Below are 20,269 nucleotides of genomic sequence, written 5' to 3' on the forward strand. Positions count from 1 at the left end.
ATTCATTCACAATAAATGTATTGATCAGTGGAACATTTTTCTTGTCTATTACATTGAATCCAATCAATACGGAATATGAAACTTATAAATAATAAAATCTATTGTACTTGACGCTTAGTAAAATTAAGTTTTATAGACAGCAGGAATATTTTCGTGATGGATAGTCGTATTGTAAAGATACGTGGAAAAGGTATTGCCGGCAAATTTTCAACGGGTTCTAGTAGATATTATGATGCCAATTTTAAGTTAATGGTTATTAAACACTCGGAAATGCAGCCGCAAGAAAATACGGCATAGGCCTAACTAAAGCCAATATTTGGCATTAGCGTGAAGACAAAAGTGCTAAAAAATGCGTACTGTACAAAAAATGCATTCAGTGGTCCCCAACAAAGACGCTTTAAATGCCTAAGATTAAAATTGTGAAATATGTGCACGAAAAATGCAAGGGCAGAATGGCCATACCGTGGCGCAATAAACTCGTTTGTTGACTTTCAACGTCCACCATTAGGCCTATACATCGCTACCCGCTGAATTTGGCCGAACCCGGCAAGCGAGACGTGCTTGTAGCTGTAGCCGGTTATATCTGACGCTGACTAAAAGTAAGAGTTTTATAGACAGCAAGAATAATGTCCTGATGGATCGTCGTGTTGTAGATGCGTAAATAACGTGGCTGATAGCAGTTGTTAAGTCGTTAAAAATACTGAAGTAAACGAAATCTTAATTTTAATGTTATATATGGAAATTAAGTAAGAATGTGATACACCTCAAGATATGGCAGAGTACATCACTGATTTCAGAGGATATTTCATATCTTCTCGCATCTAGTTAAATTTCGGAAATGCTATTTACATGTAAATTTTTGCGAGGAGGTTATTTCTCTACATGCGTATTTTTTTAAGAAAAAAGTGGGGCTCATCTTGGATTTGGAGAATTCGGAATAGGTATTGCCGGCAAATTTTCAACGGGTTCTCTTCGGTATTATGATGCCAATGTTAAGTTAATGGTCCTTAAACCAGCGGGAATAAAGAATAATTGTGCAGCTGCAAAAAGAAAGAAATACGGCATGACGAAAATCAATTGTTCGGCGTCTAAAAATAGTCTTAAAACGCGCAGGCCTACTGTACAACAAGGCATTCATATGATTTTACAAAGGTTTTTTTTGAGCCTGATTTAAATTTTTTGAAGGAAAAAGTGGGGTTCATCTTGGATTCGGAGAAATACGGTACTATATTTTTTTCAGAACAAAATTAAACATACACTTTCACGTAGTATCGGATTATGAAAAATAAACAAGTAAGCTGTAGTGTGGAAATCATCTGTGGAAATGCAAGTTTTGAACAAAGTGATTGCTGTTTCATACCGATTTTAATGTGCATGGGGATTTTTCCGACTTTTATACAAAAATCAGATATAACGACAACCCATTATAGCGAGTAAATTTTTCGCTGTTATGAATTCTCGCTATAACGGACTTCTACGGTATTTACATTGAAACAGTTAGGGGAGAAAGGGTATAAAGTATCTGGCGTCAATGTTCGTAACATTAATTACTGCTGTTGGTTGAACAATTACAGGTTGACAGGGTAACTATACCCTAAATTTACAATATCCAGTTGAACAATTGAGAAATTACAAGCTTATATACATCTTTTCAAGAGAGCAGCGTGGTGAGAAAGGATATAAAAATGTCTGGCATCAATTGCATCCCGTTGTTTTAATCGTTGGATGATGATTGCAGCATTAACACATCAGTAGTATGCAGAGCGGTCCAACCTTCGTTTATAATCACAGGGGGCAGGGAAAAATATTCCACAGTTTTTTCAAGAATGTCAAATGAGGCTCTATAGGCGTAGTCAAACTGAAAGTTGTCTCGTTGAAGTCCCGGGTTCAGTACGGTGAATTTGGTCGGCATGGACGAAGACTCAATGGGTGTCACTGAGTACACAGTGCATTTGAATGGCAACAATGACGGTAGTTATTTGTTGATAATTGTATTTATTGGGAATATGTTGCGGGTTAGAATCTTTCGCTTTTTAGTTTAGTTAACTTCATGTAGCTTTGGATACTATGTGAAAACATCTGTGTGAGATGCTAGTGAGACTTTAAATTGATATCATTCCGTAAATGAAAACATGAAGGACCTCGGGATGAAGTTATTGTTTTGTGCTGCTGGCCTGGTGAAATAGAATGGAGTTGCTTATGGTATAAACCGCAGTGGAGGGATGAAAATATATTACTACAGAGTCAGAGCATCATAGCTGGGATGAGGCATCTTCTTTTTCTGTCTGTGAATAGGAGCCGAAGTGGCACGCCATGTTTGTGCCGGTGTGCGCTGTATTCTAGCGTGTTGTTAAAAGTTGTGTTGTATGAAGTGGAAGTTATCTGTAATCGAGATGTTATTATTAATTGGTGTGTAAAGAAAAGATCATGGTAAGTAAAGAAGAGTAAATGTTGTGTTACTTACCTGATGTGTCACTGAGAAGCTATTTGTTGGTGAGTGTTGATTGACTATGAAGGAGGCACATGTGTTTAAAAATTTATAATGTATTGAATAGGTGACACAAAAAACCCTTTAGCATCCTACATTCTGTATCTGCAATACGGATTAACAATGATATTTCTCACTTGCAACGCCCTAGCCAACCAGGCTACAGTGAAAACCAGCAAGTACCTAAACCTCAATGTAAAAATCGGCAAAATTTCCAAAGATATTAATTTCCTTAAAGAATGTGTTAAACTACATTTAGTACCTAAATTTTTGAAACCACTACAAAGGAAAAGCATTCCATCTCAAAATTTAACAATCACCCAAAACAAAGTTAATAACATCTGGTTGAAAGACAAGATTAAACAACTATACAGGAAAAAATCATTCTTGAATTTACAGTTGTATCGAACACACTTAACCCTTGCACAACACTTATCCCCACTTGAATGGCAATCTTTCCTAAGACATACCGATAATAAGTTTACTAATGTACTGGAAAAGAAACAAAAAGCATTAAACCTCAAACTAGCCCATCTGAAGGGAACTAAACCAAGCACATCAAACCACAATAAGAAAATTAACACTACATCCATTATTTCAAACAACACCCCTGCTACCATTAATTTGTCTGATACCACCTTCTCTGACAGTGAAATGAGCCTCCTAAACAGAGGCTTAAAACTAATTGGCCCAACCCCAATACGATTGATGACATAACCACCACCATCGCAGAAGTAGAATCCAACATTAAGAAACAAATCACCGTAGAAAAACAAAATGACTTCAGACACGAAATAAAAAAGAAACTGCCCTCCCTAGTTAATGAGTTAAAAACCAGCAAAAACTCTACCCTTTCAAAACAAATCCATGCTTTAAAGACCAAAATAAACACCAGTAACGTTATAGTGACAAAAGCCGACAAAGGTAATACAACTGTACTCGTGAACAAACAGGACTACGTATCAAGTGAAGAATTCTTTTCCGACACAACCTACACCATCATCAACAAAGATCCTATACCAAAAGTACAACGCAATTTGAAAACCTTTCTCAAAAATTCAACGTTCCTCCTAAACGACCATGAAATCTTTAAACTAATCAACATGAATCCAACGTTACCCACAGCCAAATCCTTACACAAAACCCACAAAAAAGACATCCCCATCTGACCAATTATTAACAGTAGAGACGGTCCAACATATAAAACTTCAAGATTTCTACACTACTTTCTCAAAAAACATTACAAATTCAACAACAAAACCCCATTAAGAACTCAGTTGACCTATGTAAAACCTTAAATTTACACTGCTACCAGACCACATTCTATGTTCCTTTGATATCACTAACATGTATCCGAACATCCCAGTTCTTGAAACCATCAGCATCATAAGAAACAACCTCTCCAAACACAGTGGACTAAGCAAAATTGAAATCGAAGAGTTTATTAAAATATTAATTTTCATATTGAACAATAATTACTTCACGTTCAACAACAAGATATACCACCAAATAGGCTTAGCTATGGGAGACCCTATTTCTGGAATTCTAGCGAACATCTACATGGACAATTTAGAACACAGTAAAATAATAAATTCCATTAATGGTATTCATCTTTGGCTCCGCTATGTTGACGACACATTAGTCATCATCGATAAACAGTGCAATAGCAGCGACAACATCCTCACATTCTTAAACACTTTAGACAACAGTATAAAATTCACAAAGGAAGATGAGAACAACAGCTCTATTAATTTTTTAGACATCAACATCACACAAATGGACAACACATTTGAGTTTCAGATACACAGAAAACCCTCCTTCACTCCACTAACAATAAACAATAATTCTTTACACCCCAACTCTCGTAAACAAGCCTCTTACTACAGTTTAATATATAGAGCTTTAAAAATTCCCCTTTCACCTAACAATCTAAAAAAAGAACTTGATTACATAAAAGAAATAGCCAAATTCAACGGCTTCAACACCAACACGATCATCAGGATCATCAACAAAGTAAAACTAAAATTAACAACGCAACTTTCCCCAATAAAACCCAATAAATCCAAATACGCAACTTTCACATACACTAATCCAGTTATCCACCAGAAAGCCAACGCACTGGAAAAGCACGAAGTAAACATTGCTTTCAAAACGCAGAACACGAACCAGAACCTATTTTGCAACCAGAACTCTGTCAACCTAAGAAAAAATCGCTACGCGGGCTCAGGTATTTACAGACTCACCTGTTCACAATGCAAATGCTCGTACATCAGACAAACTGGCCGAAGCTTCCAAACCTGATATTTAGAACACTGTAATGCCCAAAAACATAATAAATTTTCCGCATTGAGTACCCACATGAGGGACACTGGCCACCACTTCACCACAATAGAACAAGACTTAAAAATCCTAAAAAGAGTTGAGAAAGGCAACCTAATGACTGAATTTGAGAACCTATACATCTTTCTAGACCAACCCTTCAATAAAGACAAAAACCTCAACGAGATAATAGATATAAAAAACCCCCTTTATGACCAACTTCCCACCTTACTACAAAAAATGAATTTTCAAGGCAACAACTGTTCTAAAATCTTTAATACCACATCAACTAACTCACCCAGCACGTTGACAGTCACCCCGCTCCCCCCTACCTCCCCATTTCCCACCAATTCCCCCGCAGGCAACGACAGCAAGCCCATACTTCCTCCCACCCAAGCACTTCCCCCTCCACTACGACCCCATCGATACAATACGCGAAATAAAAACCACATGACCATCAAAAACACAACAACACCCAACACAAGTAAATAACATTTCAACTGCATTAGTAAAAAGACATCAACACTATCCACGTAATTTTCGAGTCCATACACTCCCCCCCCCTTCCCCCTCCCCCTCCTTTTTTTCAACCAACACTCGCAACACATTACAAGCTCACCCCTCCACTCTACCTCCCTCCATTCTGTCAGCTCTCCTCTGCGCATGAACTCCGCCCATGTTCCTCCCTCCCAAAGCCCCCCCACCCCGCCAAACACCTGTGCATATTACTGGCTGAGCCTCCTTCATAGTCAATCAACACTCACCAACAAATAGCTTCTCAGTGACACATCAGGTAAGTAACACAACATTTACTCTTCTTTACTTACCATGATCTTTTCTTTACACACCAATTAATAATAACATCTCGATTACAGATAACTTCCACTTCATACAACACAACTTTTAACAACACGCTAGAATACAGCGCACACCGGCACAAACATGGCGTGCCACTTCAGCTCCTATTCACAGACAGAAAAAGAAGATGCCTCATCCCAGCTATGATGCTCTGACTCTGTAGTAATATATTTTCATCCCTCCACTGCGGTTTATACCATAAGCAACTCCATTCTATTTCACCAGGCCAGCAGCACAAAACAATAACTTCATCCCGAGGTCCTTCATGTTTTCATTTACGGAATGATATCAATTTAAAGTCTCACTAGCATCTCACACAGATGTTTTCACATAGTATCCAAAGCTACATGAAGTTAACTAAACTAAAAAGCGAAAGATTCTAACCCGCAACATATTCCCAATAAATACAATTATCAACAAATAACTACCGTCATTGTTGCCATTCAAATGCACTGTGTACTCAGTGACACCCATTGAGTCTTCGTCCATGCCGACCAAATTCACCGTACTGAACCCGGGACTTCAACGAGACAACTTTCAGTTTGACTACGCCTATAGAGCCTCATTTGACATTCTTGAAAAAACTGTGGAATATTTTTCCCTGCCCCCTGTGATTATAAACGAAGGTTGGACCGCTCTGCATACTACTGATGTGTTAATGCTGCAATCATCATCCAACAACTAAAACAACGGGATGCACTTGATGCCAGACATTTTTATATCCTTTCTCACCAAGCTGTTCTCTTGTAAATATGTATATATGCTTGTAATTTCTCAATTGTTCAATTGGATATTGTAAATTTACTGTATAGTTACCCTGTCAACCTGTAATCGTTCAACCAACGGCAGTAATTAATGTTACGAACATTGACGCCAGATACCTTTCTCCCCTAACTGTTTCAATGTAAATATTTGTATAAACTTTACAATTTTCTATGATTTTCTAAAGAGTAGCATGAGTTATTCTTCGGAACACCACTGCTGGACTCTGCTAAAATACCCAGTGATTTTACGCATTGGTGCCGACTACTATGTCTATAAACTTATATTGTTTAACTTTATCATCACTGAACAAGTTTTTCTTGGTTGCTCAACTTTCCCATTGTAATGTATCTTAATGTTTACAATTTCATTACTAATTAGGTACCTGATTTTTGCCTTGAGGAGGTAATTTGACTGATGATGCTCTCAATGAAGGGCAAAACATGTCTCAAATGGAATTAATAATAAATTCGTAAGTGTTTAAAAATTTATAATGTATTGAATAGGTGGCACAAATAAACCCTTTAGCATCCTACATTCAGTATCTTCAATATGGATGAACAATGATATTTATCACTTGCAACTTTCACAATATGCCAGACAAAAGCACGCATGATATATACTTACAGGGCCTCATCGAAACGGTGCAAGTTAAACAGTGTAGACCTAGGGGAAGAGATGGCCTACAAGAAAACAGACGCTTTTCAAGTTTTCAATATTTTGTTATGGATAGGGCGTTTAGGACAATGCTCTGTCGTCAAGCTTTCTGTAGCTTACACGCTATAGGGACAAAATGAGTGATGAATTTGACACGAAGTCTGCTTAGGGGTGAACAACCGATAGACGAGAGGAGCAGAACACCAGCTGTGAACAAGTTTCCTGCAAATGTGACTCAGAGCATTGACAAGCACATCAGATCATTCCCGGTGAAATCTTCTCATTATGCTGGGAAAGAAACGCAATACTTAGATGCCAGATTGGATGTTAAACAAATGCATGAAATGTACTGCATTACACACCCAGAAACTAAAGTCGAATATGATTTTTACGGGCAGTACTTCCGTGATAATTTGAATTATCGTTTCGGAAGACTGCAAATAGACACATATTCCTTATGTGAAGAGCTTAATGCTAAAATAAAAAGAGTCCTCACTTAAATGACAATGTTAAATTAGCATGATATTAAGACGGACAAATCTGTAATTTACCTGTATCATGAAGGAGAAGGGAAAAAAGGTGCAAATGAAGTTTGTTCATTCCTGTCACATTACTTTGAAAATTATGTGCCCAACATATTAAACATGTCAACTTATTCTCTGATGGCTGTTCAGGTCAGAACAAGAACCACACGATGATCAGAATGTGCATGGCCTTGACAGCCAATGGGAGATTCCAATCCATTGTCCATAGATTTCCTGAGCGTGGGCATTCGTTTTTGCCGTGCGACAGGAATTTTGGAGTATTCAAAAAGAAGATTAAAAAAAGTGATCGTATTTACACTCCAATGGAATACGTAGAGATATTAGCAAATAGTAAGAAAAACATTGAAGTTCATATGGTGAAAACAGAAGAAATACTTAACTTTGATAATTGGGGGCCGCTCTTCTTTAAAACTGTACCGTCTGTGCAAACTAAAAATCTGCAGAGAAACCAGAAGCAGCAGTTCACACCAGCAAGCTTTAAACAGTTTACGTATAAAACTGCAAAAGTAGGGGTTGTTGAAGCAGCAGTCTACATCAGCTCTCCCATTAAACATACATTCATCTGAGGGAAACCAAAACTTTTTTCAGGGATAACTATGCCAAACATCAAAGCCTATGATAATAAAATTCCCTTTAATGCAAACAAACTTGATGACATAAAAAAGGTGGTGGAATATGTTAGCCATGATGCTAGATTCTTCTATGATGAACTATTGGAATGGCCAAGACTGGTGTACTCGACAGAATTGCATAAATAGTTGTTGCCTATGGCATCAAAGTAGTGACAGTGCATTATACAGTGTTTGTATTGTCATAAACAACATTCAAGACTAAATCTACATTAGATAATGTTTCCGAATATCCATTTCAATGGTCATTTAATTTATACAGAGCTAAAAGGCATTAAGTCCGAAAATTGTTAATGTTTATTTCTCAACTGTATATAGCAATTTACTGTCAACATTTGTCTCAGTGAAGTGTCTTTTCATTATCTATAATATAGAAATCTTCTGATACAAATATATAAACCAGTTTAAACAGTGGAATGTTTTTTGCTTCTCCTCAAAAGTTGTAAAAACTGAATTATTACCCTTTAGCTCCAACCGATTCATTTGTGTCCTTTGTAATTGTTTGTATATTTTTCATTTTAGATTAATAACTGTTGTACATATCTCGGATCTTTCTCATTCAGCATTGTGCTGTTGTTGATCCTAAGTTAAGTAATTAATTTATGAACCTAAAAGACCTTTGATCTGTATGGTAGATATGTTTCAACTGCCTTGTGTGTTATGCTTCATACAAATCAGTTTTCCGTGTTTTTCAAGCTTGTTTTGTTGGTGTGTCACCACCACCACTATCACCATAAACTGAAGACAGTGCCTCTTAGTTTCAACCATTCCTTTCTATTTCCAACCACACTCTCTAGTTAAACACATAGTGCTTTTTAAATCATCAGTGCAGCCTATTTCTTCCTTGGACATCCTCCTCTTTTTTTTTAAACCATTATTTCTTCCAAAGACTGGTGGTTGTGTCTTAACAACATGACCTAACTTAATTTTCCTCTTTTCTATCACCTTTTGCAGCTTTCTTCTTCCTTCTGCTTCCTTTATTAGTTGTATTTTCTGTACTTTTTTGTCATATATCCACATTTCTACTGCTTTGAATGGTCCTCTTTCCTGTTTACATGTTGTCCAACCCTTGCTGCCATATAAACAAGAGATCCAAACAAATATTTTAACATGATTTCCGCATTCAAATGTCCACTTTTTAACGTATTGTTTTTGTTGTTGAAGGCCTTTTGTCTAGTGTTACGCTTTTCTTGTCAGCAATCTTCTCTGAACAAGCTTCCAAGGTATCGAATCTTCTTCACCTGATCTACTGTTGTACTTACTGTTATATTTCTAGTAATTTACCTCTTGTTTCTACCTACCAGAGAGGTTTTCTTAACACTTATTTTCAATTTTCCATTTGTTCAGAGCTGTGGTTACTTATGGAGATACAAAACATTGTTCTAATCTTTACCTCCTTTTCACATCAATTTATGTTTAATAGGTTGATCAATATAAAATGAAATGTAGCCTTCAGCCCTTGTAGTCTATACCTACTTGTTTTTTTTTTACTTGAAATATGGGTTCACAGTGAGTCGTATCAAAGGCTTCTTTCAGATCTATAAAGGTAAGGTACGCTGGTTAATGCTGTACAAATGGTCCTTTTTTCTTGTGACATTTATTTGCCACAAAAGGATAATTTTGCTTATTTACAATCCCAGTCTTATAACTGCAGGCTTACCCAAAGGAACCTCTTACCGAGCTCAATAGCTGCAGTCGCTTAAGTGCGGCCAGTATCCAGTATTTCAGGAGATAGTGGGTTCGATCCCCATTGTCGGCAGTCCTGAAGATGGTTTTCTGTGGTTTCCCCATTTTCACACCAGGCAAATGCTGGGATTGTACCTTAATTAAGGCCACAGCTGCCTCCTTCCCACCCACTCCTAGCCCTTTCCTATCACATCGTTGCCATGAGACCTATCTGTGTCGGTGCGACGTAAAGCCAATTGTAAAACTCAAAAAAAAAAAAAACTCAAAAAAACTTAAAAAAAACCTCTGTTGAAATGTTTTTTTTTTTTTGCTTAACTTTAATGCATGTAACACACAGCATTCTTCTTCCCATGTTATGTTACCAGCTTGTGTAGTATTATAGAATTGTATAGGAAGATTTTAGGATCACTCCATAATATTCTCTGTACCGTTCAATGAAACATTCCGGTTTCTCTGGATTCTTAGTGTGTAGATGATGTAGGTTGCGTTTCATGACCGTCCATAGCTTGTCAGTACATCGAGAACGTACTGTTGATGACTGACTAATGGTTCAGTGCTGTGTTGAATGAGGAGATGACTCTATCCCACCTCCACAGTGAAGGAGTGACTGAAACAGATAATTTACAAATATCTCTCTTATTGTGATGTCTTCTGGTATTTCCAGGAAGCATTAGAGTGATGCAACACATTGTGATGGTAAGCTGCACATGATTAAATTTTCTTTTGCATTTTAAATTGTGTCAGCTGTTTGACCACTACCTGGTAGAAATAGTAATGTTATGTTTTCTCCACGGTCAGCGATGAGACCTACTATCACATTTCTAAAGACCTAGAGGAGTTATTATAATGTTTAACCTTAATAATCATCAGGATAAATCTTTCTGTGGGTATATAAGGGCAATTCAATAATTACCTGCAATCAATTTTTATAATTTACTACAGAAAGAGTACACGCTTCATCTTGATATAATTTTTCAACATAGTCACGCTGCTTTTCAGTGCACATGGTCCACCATTTCACAAGCTTTTTGATACCCTCTGCAAAAAAAGGTTTTTGGTTGCGCAACAAGCCACGTACGCACCGCTTCCTTCACCTGTTGATCAGAGTTGAATCAACGGCCTCTTAGAGCATTTTTTTAATGGACCAAACAGATGGTAATCCGACAAGGCAAGTTCGGGACTGTACGCAGGATGCTCTAATACCTTGAAACGCAGCATCTGAAGGGTTTGAGCGATGTGATTATTATAATAATAATAAACTGCAGAACAAACTTCCATCCTTTATACACTGCTGTTTGTGGAAAGTGAAACACCAAGACCGAGAGCTGTGATCACAATGCAATTTATTCCACATATTAGGGACATGACAAGACATAAATGATTACAATTACAGAACTGTACATGCATGGTGACCGTGGAAATTCAGTACGGCGTAGCGCCACCACGCGCTGCAATCAGAGCCACTAGACTTCGTGGCATGGAATCAAAGAGCCCCTGAATATGCTGCTGGGGAATACTCTGCCATGTGGTTTGTAGGCGCATCCATAAATCATCAACAGTGGCTGCAGGAGGACCTGAACGAACAAGTTGCCGACCGACCATATCCCAGACATGTTTAATGGGTGACATATCCGGTGAACGGGCAGGCCAGGGAAGCAGTGGTATCCGTTGTTCTTCGAAGAAGGCATGCACATTCCTCGCCACATGCGGCTGGGCATTGTCCTGCTGGAATATAGAGTCTGGAATGGCCTGCAGGAGGGGCAGTGCCTCGGGCTGTAAAACCTCCCTGATGTAGCGGTAGCTGTTCAGATTGCCCTCAAGACATAGGAGGCAAGATCGCATGTTATAGGCAATAGCGCCCTAAACCATCACACTTCGTGTTTGTCCGCTATTACAAGTTGTGCTTATTGTCATAATGTTTTTCTTTTCAGTTCTTTATTTATACAGCTGAAGAGGACCACTAAGTGGTCGAAACATGTCCTGTAAGTTTAAATTTTATTCAATTTTGCCTGAGGCATTAATAAAGTATCGATTAGGTGGTTATTTATACTTACTTCTTTTTGTCCGCTATGTTGCTCAACAATACAGCCTGCCCAATGGCGTTCACCACGGCGACGTCTAATGCGTATGCGGCCATCACTGTAGGATAAGTTGAAGCGGGACTCATCCAAAAACACTACATTTTGCCACTCAGCACGCCAATGCCGGTGTTCACGTGCCCATTGCAGTCTACGGCATTGGTGGTTGCTGGTCAATGGAAGCCGGCGCAATGGCATGCGTGCCACCAGTCCGGCCCTCAGAAGATGGCATCGAACCATTGATGCAGACATCCCCACACCCGTTGCAGTGCTCCAATGTCAAGCCAACACTGTGGACGAAGCTGTTCTGTCCATTACGGCCATGCGGACAAGATGGCGGTCATCTCGCTCTGTGGTCACGTCAAGAAGTAAGTATAAATAACCACCTAATCGATACTTTATTAATGCCTCAGGCAAAATTGAATAAAATTAAAACTTACAGGACATGTTTCGACCACTTAGTGGTCCTCTTCAGCTGTATAAATAAAGAACTGAAAAGAAAAACATTGACAATAAGCACAAATAAAAGTTCTTTGGACTCCAGGAGCCCTATCATTCTGCCCCGTTCAAACGCACTCACATGCTGATATTCCCTCCTGTGATGTCGGCGAGGCATAGTGGCACTTAGGTACACATTTCCGCTTCGTATGATGGCTCCACACTGACTAAGCATTGTGTAACACTGCTCCAAAGAACTTTTATTTGTGCTTATTGTCAATGTTTTTCTTTTCAGTTCTTTATTTATACAGCTGAAGAGGACCACTAAGTGGTCGAAACATGTCCTGTAAGTTTTAATTTTATTCAATTTTGCCTGAGGCATTAATAAAGTATCGATTAGGTGGTTATTTATACTTACTTCTGTGGTCACGTGTCGTCCAGTACCCTGTCGGCGCTTTGTAAGGTCCTCTTCTCTCCACTGGTTCCACATAAGCCTCACTGTTGAAACAGCATACCCTGTATGAGCTGTAATGTCACAGAACGACAGACCCATCTCCCGGAGCCCTATCATTCTGCCCCGTTCAAACGCACTCACATGCTGATATTCCCTCCTGTGATGTCGGCGAGGCATAGTGGCACTTAGGTACACATTTCCACTTCGTATGATGGCTCCACACTGACTAAGCATTGTGTAACACTGCCCTGACTGGTCACACACAGAAGTGGACTGCTGGGCCTACGTGCACGCCATCTCTCTGCAATTCAAAACACTTATTATGGTTCCACTGTTCTACACATCCTCTGGTTTTAGCGTGTTTCAGACAATTGCTTCTGAGTGTTTCACTTTCTACAAACAGCAGTGTACATACAACCCCCAAAGATAATCTTATATGCATTTTATAAACAGGTACAGAGACAAATAAAGGAACACAAAGTAGGATGAACACTGCGACAGGTCATTGTAGGAAGGTACTGCAAAAGAAAGAGGAGACTGTTACTGTTTTAATTTACCAGCTACAAATATGTTGGATGAAACTGAAACATAGGATTTCATTGTAATGATGCACATAAAATATCCACTGTTATTAGTAGCTGTAATAAGAGCTGTGTATTAATTATAGTTATGCTATTAATATCATTTTAGGTCTCTGTGCAAGCAAATAAAAGACAAGCGAGAACATAGGGATAAATTGGCAGAAGACATGAAGAGGGATGCTGAAAAGCAGGTCCAATTGGAGAGGAAAATAGAGGTGAATATTCCTAACATTCATAATGTTCACTAGATTTTCTTATGTTAAAAGTTCATAATTGGAAGACAGCCAATTCTAAGTCTACAGAGCCAATTTTAAATCTACAGGAACTTTATTGTCATCTGAATTGTCATCTGAAATTCCTTTCATAACTTATAAGTAGAGTTTGTGGTTTTTAGCATTTGCGATAAATGCAAAATATGTTGAAACGTTGTCAGTGTATGCGCTTTCATCTTATAAGACCCCTACGAGGGGTTTTTAGCGATTTCAAATTAGCGTCAAAATGTGAAATTTGTTCAAAATGCGAAGTTAAACAGTTTATGCAAAATACTTGGTTTTATTCAAATTAACATACATCTTTTTAAAAACGAAAACGGTGCATTTTCTTAAAAATAAAATATAGGCTATGTTATTTATTTCAGGGGAAAAAATTATTCCGGTGCCTTAAATCTTTGTGTGTGGAATATCTTTCAACAGTCAAAGAGAAGTGCAGAGAACAACCATTCAAACAGCTTAATACATTTTCAAGCACACGCGTTCATTCACCTTGTGTTGACCCTTGATCATAGTCGGTTATTCTTGACATAGGTGTTTAGTACTAGTTCTGTTTTAAAGTACGGTAGCGATTTATTGTCTGGTAGCCATGGGTAGAAGAGAAGTGACAATCAAACAGCATGCCGAGGCTTACAAATCAGAGCATTTTTATGTAAGTGATATAGATATATTGATGTGCTGACTTTGCAATCAAATTATGCTTATTTTCAAACACTTTGCTACAAAATGCTAAATTTGATAAGTATAGATGCTACAAAACGCTAAATTTGGAAATCAAAACGCTAAATCTCTGATTTTTAAGTGCTATAAACCATGAACTCTCCTTATAAGATTAAATCCGTAATGACTGACAAATATGCAGAACATCAACATCCAGTCTCTTGCAGTGGATTTTGTTATTAGTTTGCATTGCTTTTTTATTTCTAATAGTTATGTTAACATATTAATAGTAAGGTAGCATTAGTCTCCTGGTATTGATCATTCGTTCATTTGTCCTTATAAAGGATTTGCATTGGGCAGTTCTTTTCCAGGAGCTTTGTACTTTTGTGTACTGTAGTGGACAAGGAGATTGTTGCATGGGCGTTTTGTTAGGAATAGATTACAACAGAGATCAGACACTGGTCTTAGAGAATGGTGGTGAATTTTGTTTTAATGGGCAAAACCTCAGAGAAAGGTTTGTTACAAATAATATACTGTCAATTATGGAATTCTTCACCTGCGAGATTAGACAGGATCATATTAGATGCTGATTGAATTACAATACGAAGCTGGGCTGAGTGCTCAGGCAGTAGAGCATTTTCCTTCTGAGCCCAATTTGGCAGGTTCAATCCTGGCTCAGTCCGGTATTATTTGAAGGTGCTCAGATACGTCAGCCTCATATTGGTAGATTTACTGGCATGTAAATGAATTCCTGAGAAACAAAATTCCAGCACTTCGGTGTCTCCGAAAACCATAGAATTTAGTTAGTATGGCATGAAAACAATAACATTATTATCTACAATGCGAAGAAAGAAAATTGTGTATAGTGGTTTTGAAAGTGTTTGGTTGAAGTCTAGATTTAGTTATACAAATTCTTACACAAATAAGCAGAAAATGTAGTTCAGCCTTGCCCTATTCATTGATCCCATTTCTGCATTTTCTGAGAATTTTGTATGTATTTTGTGTTTTGTAAAAACTGTACAATTTTAATGAATATTTGATTACTGCTTTGTAAGACTGTTAGGCTGTGCACCTTTCAGTAGTTTATAGTTGATTTTTCAACCTCACTAAAACTGCAGGACATTTCCCTATATCGCTATACAGTAAAACCTCATTAATTTGAAATCATTGGGATGCAAAATATGGACATGAATTAACGGGATTTTGAATTAACCACCACCAACTTGTAATTCAGAAATGCCAACTTTTGCTACATTACAAAATATTCTAAGACCCATTAATGCATGAAGACAGTTGATTCACAGTTTAAACCTTTCAAATGTCATTGAAAAAACTATATATCTGAAATGTATCCAACAAGGTGTGTTTATTCAAATAATGCTCGTTGAAAAGTCAGAAGACAATGCCATACACTGGTAAATATAACCTCACACCAGAAGAAAAAACATTATTCAAAGACAGAGAAATCTATGCATGACAAAGTACAAGTACAGTAATCAAATTAATAAAACACTTGCACAGCGAAGCCAACAAGACTGTTCAATTGAAAACACATGGCACAACAGAATAAACAAGAAAAACTTTTAAAACCCAGACATAAATTTAACACAATATCAAGAATAATAAGTACTTTTGTACAGTTTGAACAGTTTTTTAAATCATGCATTGGGCTTATAGCTTTAAAAAAAATTGTATAGGAAGTTGCTTCATAATTTTTTTTCTAAACACTAGCAACAAACTGCTGCGCGTGGTCCATAGCCTTAATTGTTGCTTCGTCAACTTCACTTGCCCTTACCACAGGGTGCAACATGGCTAGATCGGCAAGTACATAATTTTTGGATGGTATAGTTGTCCCCTGCGAAGTACAGTGGAACCTCGATTATTCAAAATTCCACCTAATTAGAAGAATTTCTCATTTCAGAAACATGAGATATGATTTTGCATTTTATTTAATTATCTACTTTGAAATACAGATAATTCATAATTTTAAGAATAATATTGGTCCCATTACCGAAATTCAGATTTTTAATTCAAAATTGTTGCTAATTTAAAAAAAAATGATTTTTACAGCGTAATTTACATTCAAATGTTCTCTGCATTATGACGGAATGCATCTTCCAAAATGTGCAAGTGTAGCTTTCCGCACTTGCTGTTCGGTGTGTCTACAGTGTGCTTCAGAGTTGCTAAGTTTTGAATGATATCATAGTTCTTTTGTATTCTTGCAATTAACTCATTTTACTTAAGTTTAAGTGTACTTTGTAGTTCATCATCATTTTACAGTTCCAGTTTCCCGGGTACTGTTGGCGAGCCTCTTTCATTCTGTCTTAGTGAGGTACGTTCTGTTGTTAATAATGTCCTCCAGTGTCCTTCCCCGATCTGCAATGTCCATCTTTACGATGTCCATCCAGTGAGTTCTTGGTCTTCCCACCATCTGTTTTCCTGCCACGTGTCTCTCCAAGTTAGCATGTGCTGTCCTGGCTGGCTCTATCCTCATTACATGCCCAAACCTCCTCAGTCTGAAAATGCTGACCCGATCTAACAATGATGTCTCAATCCCAGCTTCCTTTCTAACTGCAGCATTCCTTAACTTGTCCAGTTTGGTTTTTTGAATTGTGGACCTAAGGAACTTCATCTCAGATGCCCGCAACCTTGATGAGTCTTTCTTAGTGAGGGTGCAGGTTTCGATACCATAGGTTAAGATTGGTATGAAGTAATTGAACATTACCTACTTTGATTTTGTTGGTACCTTGGGAGCCCAGATGAGTGTTCGTACTTGCTGGTAAAAGTGAGAGCTCCTCTGCTCTCTATTTGTCACCTCCTTTATGGCTAGCGTATCTCGAGATATTACACTGCCGAGGTGAGTAAAGTTTTCCACACTGTATTTTACTTTATGTTTTGGTGTTTTAAATTTAGGGTACATGTGTTTGTTTTTGTGTTGCGAGATTGCTAAGCATCAGTATTCTCCCTAGACACTTTGCGAGAGAAGTTAAAAATTTTACGGGAGGTTGACAAAGAATTAGAAACAAGAACTGAAATAGCTAAAGAATTTGGAATTTCTGTGTCCACACTTTCAATACTGAGAGTGTAAAAACTCAAGATATGCATTGTGCAAATACTGCAGAGCGAATATGCATTCGAGGGGCTAAACATTCTGATTTGGAAGTGGAATTAATCAAGAGCAAACAATATCTCCATCGATAGTGAGGTTATTAAGGGTAGTGCGAATGATCTGGTGCTAAAGATGGCACGGGAGTTTGTGTTCCAATGGGTGCCTACAGTGTTGTAAGGAATGCCACAATATCACATGACAGGCAGTGTGTGGAGATGCAGAATCCATCAACATGGGCATGCTAACGATTGACCAATGATGAAGGGAATGGTTGATTCCTGAAACATGTTGGGTTGAATTAATTTTCTTTCATTAATAAGTGTATTGACAAGGCTGATACAAATATAAATATTTTAAATATTTCTGTATTATGTATTCTGTATTAAAATTGATGTTAGCCTGTCTGATATTATGACAAGAATGGTGTTGATGAGATATTCCATTTTTAATGGGCATCACTAAATGGCCATGAAAACTGTCCAGTACAAGCATGAATTGTTTAGGAGGGCATCAATCCCTTACAACTTTCAGCCAGTCTTTCAATACATCAGCTGACATCCATCCTTTTCCAGCTTTCAACCTGGAAGCAGCCTTAATATATCGTCCCTGCTCTGGCAAACTAACGAATCTGCAATTTGTCAAAAGGTTAGGAGAGCTGAAAGAAGTTGTCATTAGTCATGTCAAATAAATTTTTATATTTAATTATTGGTTTTATGTGTTAGGCATACAGAACGAGCTGCAGATGTGAGACTTTGTCAGAGGGTAGACAATATACACTGACTGACAGAGCAAATGCAACACCAAGAAGGAGTGGTTCGAAAGGGATGAAAGTTGGGGAAAAAACAGAGACGGCACGGATGAATAATTGATGTTTATTTCAAACCGATATGCAGGTTACACAATGCGCACGGCATCGACTCAGTAGGATGTAGGACCACCGCGAGCGGCGATGCACGCAGAAACACGTCGAGGTACAGAGTCAATAAGAGTGCGGATGGTGTCCTGAGGGATGGTTCTCCATTCTCTGTCAACCATTTGCCACAGTTGGTCGTCCGTACGAGGCTGGGGCAGAGTTTGCAAATGGCGTCCAATGAGATCCCACATGTGTTCGATTGGTGAGAGATCCGGAGAGTACGCTGGCCACTGAAGCATCTGTACACCTCATAGAGCCTGTTGGGAGATGCGAGCACTGTGTGGGCGGGCATTATCCTGCTGAAACAGAGCATTGGGCAGCCCCTGAAGGTACGGGAGTGCCACCGGCCGCAGCACATGCTGCACGTAGCGGTGGGCATTTAACGTGCCTTGAATACGCACTAGAGGTGACGTGGAATCATACGCAAAAGCGCCCCAAACCATGATGCCGCGTCGTCTAGCGGTAGGGCGCTCCACAGTTATTGCCGGATTTGACCTTTCTCCACGCCGACGCCACACTCGTCTGCGGTGACTATCACTGACAGAACAGAAGCGTGACTCATCGGAGAACACGACGTTCCGCCATTCCCTCATCCAAGTCGCTCTAGCCCGGCACCATGCCAGGCGTGCACGTCTATGCTGTGGAGTCAATGGTAGTCTTCTGAGCGGACGCCGGGAGTGCAGGCCTCCTTCAACCAATCGACGGGAAATTGTTCTGGTCGATATTGGAACAACCAGGGTGTCTTGCACATGCTGAAGAATGGCGGTTGACGTGGCGTGCAGGGCTGCCACCGCTTGGCGGCGGATGCGCCGATCCTCGCGTGCTGACGTCACTCGGGCTGCGCCTGGACCCCTCGCACGTGCCACATGTCCCTGCGCCAACCATCTTCGCCACAGGCGCTGCACCGTGGACATATCCCTATGGGTATCGGCTGCGATTTGACAAAGCGACCAACCTGCCCTTCTCAGCCCGATCACCATACCCCTCGTAAAGTCGTCTGTCTGCTGGAAATGCCTCCGTTCATGGCGGCCTGGCATTCCTAGCTATACACGTGTCCTGTGGCACACGACAACACGTTCTGCAATGACTGTCGGCTGAGAAATCACGGTACGAAGTTGGCCATTCGCCAACGCCGTGTCCCATTTATCGTTCGCTACGTGCGCAGCACAGCGCCGCATTTCACATCATGAGCATACCTCAGTGACGTCAGTCTACCCTGCAATTGGCATAAAGTTCTGACCACTCCTTCTTGGTGTTGCATTTGCTCTTTCAGTCAGTGTATAAATAACAAAATCTAGACCAGAACTTCAGAACTACAGATTCCTTAGTTTGTCAGTTTTGCTAGTTTGCCAGAGTGGGGACGATATGCATCTTCAGATATTTAAGTCAACTTTGTATTACTTTGTAGCCTTTCACTAGTGTTTTTACTGCATCTGCCCTTGCAGACCAACAGATACCGGATACCGGACACTGGAGTTTCATTTTTCTCGAGATGCATTTTCAAAAGCTCTCATCTATATGTAAATGAGTTAATGTACAAAGGAGAAAACTATCATGACTTCTGTACAGCACTTGGCAGATGTAGAAATCACCATATTAAGTGACTATACAAGTACATGGCACATGGTCTGTAAATTTATTTTGTCCCTTATGGCTTGAAGCCTGACGTATTAGATGTGTTGTCGTAGCTTTTTCTAAACCCAATTTCGTCAGACTTTTCGATACTTCTTCTAGTTGGTTTTATGAATAAGGAACATACAGTAGGAGCATAAATACATGTTCTTTAGATTCTGCTTCAACCAAATATATGTATCGAAGCACTA

General features: G+C 38.9%; 1 protein-coding gene across 1 annotated transcript in view; it reads left to right on the forward strand.

Annotated features, from left to right (window-relative positions):
• Positions 1-20,269, forward strand: part of SMC3 (structural maintenance of chromosomes 3) — a 311,725-nt gene that overhangs the window by 130,272 nt on the left and 161,184 nt on the right. Inside the window, exon 11 of the mRNA XM_067156456.2 lies at positions 13,605-13,710. Coding sequence (XP_067012557.2) covers positions 13,605-13,710 — 106 coding nt within the window. The remainder of the gene's footprint in view (positions 1-13,604; positions 13,711-20,269) is intronic.

The sequence above is a fragment of the Anabrus simplex genome, chromosome 1 (assembly GCF_040414725.1).
Source record: "Anabrus simplex isolate iqAnaSimp1 chromosome 1, ASM4041472v1, whole genome shotgun sequence".
Classification (NCBI taxonomy): domain Eukaryota; kingdom Metazoa; phylum Arthropoda; class Insecta; order Orthoptera; family Tettigoniidae; genus Anabrus; species Anabrus simplex.